Source organism: Pithys albifrons, chromosome 3 (assembly GCF_047495875.1).
Source record: "Pithys albifrons albifrons isolate INPA30051 chromosome 3, PitAlb_v1, whole genome shotgun sequence".
NCBI lineage: Eukaryota > Metazoa > Chordata > Aves > Passeriformes > Thamnophilidae > Pithys > Pithys albifrons.
Genome location: NC_092460.1, coordinates 73,215,047 through 73,219,795, shown reverse-complemented (window position 1 = coordinate 73,219,795; position 4,749 = coordinate 73,215,047). Strand labels below are relative to the sequence as shown.

Here is a 4,749-nt window from a genome sequence, read left to right as displayed (position 1 = left end):
CTCTTCGCACACTTGCCAATAAATTGGAGACCAGAACAAATAAGTCTGAACACCAAATTGACAGTGTACACTCCTAGCACCCATTTTTAGTTCAGGTATGTATATGTATGTGTACAGGGTGTGAGGAGGTGTCCAGTTAACTGCTTTCATATCCGGGAACACATGGAAGATCAAATCCCATGGTGTGAAGCCAAAAATCAGGACTGCTGCTGTGCTGATAACACCTGCCATCCACAATGGAATTTGAAACTGTAGTAGGTGTTCAGTGTAACACGCACACTGAATTATTTTTTAAAAATTATTATTATTAATCTGCTTGGCATTTTATAGTTGTATGTAAGGAGTTAATTTAAACCTGGTACTAGTAATAGCTGGCAAAGGGTATGTCTGACTTTGCACTGCCTCTTTAGGATTTTTCAGACTGTCCCCCAATCACACCAGAATGATGAACAATTTATGGTTCAATTTGAAAACATAATCAAGTTTAGTTATGTCAGGCTCCGTTCCAATTATGTTTCAATTTGTTGGACCAATTAGTTATAAAATTTTACTACTTAGAAATCCAGAATCACAGACAAGAATGTACTTTAGGACACAAAAATCTAAGATGCTTTTATGTATCTTTGTCAGTCTTCACAAGAATTCATTCTGATAAGACAGTGGTAATGGAAGCACTGACTCAGACTTCCTCTATAATGCTACAGACCTGCAGAGAAATATATTTGCACAACAAAAGATAATTTTTCAGCTTCCTTATCCACAAAATAAGGGATGGGGGTAAAATACAGATACGTCTTAGGAACAGTGGGAATGCAACAAAACAACAAAAAGCATTCAGCATTTATGCAGCAATACTGTTTTCCTCTGGGTCTCTGTCTACAAGATGAATGCTCCCTGTGATCACCGATTCCTCTTGAGCTGAGGTATTCTCCACTTGCTTATTTGTGCAATATGGAATGTGGCCACAGAAATACATGTAAATCCATGGGTTGGTGCAACTATTTAAATTGCCAAGGAGCATGATAATGGTGAATGCTGAACCTAGAATGAAATAGTTAAAGGAATAAGAGAGTAAATAAAGTACTCAGATAAATAAGTAACATTTTTGCAGTCTGCTGCTTTCTTCCATACCTATTCATATATTAAAGTTAATCTAATACTAGGAAACTCATATTTTAATGCAATTTGCAATTGCTGAAGGTATGAAGCACACTTTATTGTATGCATTTCAGTGTTAAAACTCTTTTTTGATGTAGCTGCATTAAACTTAAAACCAATTACTAAGCTTTTCTAAAAATATAGGTAAATACAGATATAATATTGATATAAATGTATGTAGATTAAGACTCAAAGTCACACTGATTGGAATAATTCTTAAAACAAAGATCAGCAGATTTTTTTATCAGACAGAGCTATTATCTTTTTTCCTTTTTTTAATCTCTGAGTTTAGAATAGGTGAATTTATAGAGTCTGCCTTTCACAAAGAGGCAATAGTATAAGCTTGACAGGATAATCTTGTTTGCAGCATGGTGTTCTTTGAAAACTCTCTTAGCCTTGCTGTTTAGCTTTATAAACATCTAGTTTATAACTTTTGATGCTACAGAGTGTACTACTTCAATATGATTCCAATATTTTAAAAAATTCAGATGTCTTATAATATCACTGTTCTATCCAGTAAATAAGAAAGACTTATCTTATTCCTTTGAATAGTCAATTATTCCTTTTCACCTCAAGAATCCCAAATTCTGTTCCTATACTACCTAAAACCTCTAAAAGCCTGAACATTTGTTGGAGCACATGATACTTTTCAGACTGCTGTTCATTAATCTTTAAATTGCTAATCATGCAAAATACACGTGATGTTTTGATCACATAACATAACATCACAATTAAATACAGGAGATAATCAATCCAGGAATTTCTTCTTAATCCTACTCAAATGATCACATGTAACTCTTACACAAAAGCAAAGTGCAAACATAAGGCAATTGATGGCAATGTGCTATCCTGCTATACAGTTAGGAATAAGATGGAAAGTATCTTACCTTCAGTCACGACACTAGGGAACCACACAGACCACAGCTGTGCAATGAAGAAAGGTGACCAACAGAGAACATATGCAACAACTGTCACCACTGTCATTTTTACTGTCTTGATCATAGCCTTTGAAATACAGTTCACACTGCTTGCTCGAGATGGCAGGACTCGCTTCTGATTTGTTGCTTCACATTCATTCTGTTTTTTCACATATATATTTCTTCTGATGATTTTGCAAATCTTAACCTGGCATGTGATAAGGATGGCTGAGGGAACAAAGAATATAACTACAAAAATCCAAGTCACATATGCCCTTGGGCCCCATGGCTGAATAAATTCACCCCAACATTCAAAGATGCCAGGAGATATTTCAATCTTAGAAAAGATAAATACCTGTGGTAGGCTAAGAATCAATGCTATAGACCAGCTGGTGCAAATGGGGATGTTCCAGAGAGCTCTCTTCTTTTGGAAAGTGACCATAGGGTAACAAACTGCTTGATACCTGTCCACTGTCATGACCACTATCATATAAGTAGAGGCAAACATGCCCAGCAATTGTAGATACTTGATAGTTCTGCACAAGAAATCTGGCCCTATGAAAACATCAGTAATATCCCATATGAGTTGAGGCAGCACCTGAAAAAAGGCTACCACTAAGTCAGCAATGCTGAGGTGAAGCATGAACACATACATCCTAGAGAGCTTCCTTCTTCTTCGCCACAGCACCAGTATGAGAATAAAATTGCCCACAGACGCTGTCAGAAATATGACCCCCAGTACAGCAATTTCTACCTGAGCTAATTGCTCATCTCTTTCTGGTCTTCCAGCAGGATCTGACTGATTTGTCAAACTCGGGAATCTGTGAGGACTCTCAGTCTGATGTGTGTTATCCTGCATAGGAAATGAAAAATTCTTCATAGTGCACAGAAGCTACTTCCAGTAGCTGCCACTTACGACTCAGGTTGACAGCTGTGAAGCACCAGCTGGCAAACAAACCAGACCAGGGTTTGAGTTTCAGTATATCTTCAAGCAAAACTCCTCCTGCTTGGGCAAACTAAAGCAGTGGGACCTGAATCTTGATGAAATTCTGTCTTGCCTACGTGCACAAAGGCTTTATATAGGCTTCCAGCAGACAGCCTTATGTAACTGCAGAGCCCTCGGGTAGGCTGCAGGGACCACAGCCAATGGCAAACCGAGCCACACAATTGGGGGAAATATATAAATAAAAGGCAAACTTCAGAGGCTCAATGTGATTCAATTACTCACTTCAGTCAAAACCCAAACTTGTAAATAGCTGTGGCCAAAGTCATACTTAAATGACCTTACTCGGCAGAGTTCTGGCAAAATTTTTTCTACTCAAACCACAGGAGCACCCTTCAGCTGAATCATGAGGAATGTTTGTATGCAGACAAAAAGTTGGGTCCCTGAGCTCAGGCGCATCATAATTGCAACTCTCCAGGCTCCTGGGGCACTACCACATCCTATTTGCAGCACAAAGAAATGCCTCTTTCCAAGGACCCTTTTTCCCCCTTTTTTTGGAGTCACCTGATTTTAAAATAAAAATAAAACTATTTGAACTGCCCTAAAAATAATATTTTTATTTCAAGAATGGGGCAAAGCTTTAAGGCTTTTGTCTCAGCAAAATGAAAAATAACACATGTGAAATAAATTACTTTTATTGGGACTGTGAGTCTTCTGAGAATTAATAGAAAAATAAGTGAAAATTCAGTGGGAAATCCAACTGAGGAAAAGGTCTCTATGATGAAACAGTTTCCAGGGTTCTCTATTCTACTATAGTGCTAAAAGCTGGGAGGTAATTTTTCAGTATCTAAACCTTTTTATTTTTGTGGAGCAACTTGCATCATGACCATAGGAAATTCACTGTTCTTCAGCTTTCCAGTAAGACTTTTCCATATTTTAAGTCAGATAAGAATGGCAATTTTGCATTAACTTCATTCTTTTTCTCCCTCAGACTGCACTCTTAATCACAAAAGAGAGATTTAATAAAATGAATTCATGTAATATGAAAACAGATATTTGCATGCAATCTTATTTGAAGCTAGGACGCTGATATCCTTCTGGTTACAGTTAGGAGACTGGTAATTTGAAGTATTTTTGAAGAGGAAACCAGTAAGGCTTAAAGTAATATCCATGCTGCATAGAGAGTATGCAATACTGTACTTAAACTGACTAACCACTGTGATCAAGACCAGTTCAGGAAGCTTACAGACAGACTACCACCTCTTTACCTCACTAAAGATTTTCATTTATCACAAAGAGGTGAAGGGCAAAATTCATAAACAGGATGCTGAAGTAGATTACAACAGTTTACAAAAACAATATGATCTCTTTTCTCTCCCTTTCTCCCTCACATCCCACCATGGGATTGATGTTAATAGCTGATGCAAGGGTAAGACTGAGAACAGACAACAGACAAGGTGAACAATCTCAGGAACTTTTCCACCAGCAGCAACTCTAAGTATCCATAATCCAGACTTGGCTGAAAACTGCTGCAGCTGCCTGAGGCTACAATAGTTTTTCTGTAAGACTGTATTGCAAAGAGTATGAATCACAACAACTTAATCTAATATACCTGATTTTTTTTTCTAAATAAAAGCTTGTTTGTATGAAAATTGGATTCCTGAGGTTGTTTCCTTCTAGTTCCCCCTTTCAGTTTGGAACCTATCTCATTTATTGAGAAACAGGCATAGC

The 4,749-nt window shown here is 37.4% G+C and overlaps 1 protein-coding gene across 1 annotated transcript; it reads right to left on the bottom strand.

Annotated features, from left to right (window-relative positions):
• Positions 1-541: 541 nt before the first annotated feature.
• Positions 542-3,094, bottom strand: LOC139669496 (arg8-vasotocin receptor-like). Its single transcript, XM_071549988.1, has 2 exons — positions 2,046-3,094; positions 542-1,041 (listed from the first exon to the last, which is right to left on the bottom strand). The coding sequence occupies exons 1-2, from the start codon at positions 2,953-2,955 to the stop codon at positions 842-844; spliced, it is 1,110 nt and encodes a 369-aa protein (XP_071406089.1). The 5' UTR covers positions 2,956-3,094; the 3' UTR covers positions 542-841.
• Between the last annotated feature and the right edge of the window lie 1,655 nt (positions 3,095-4,749).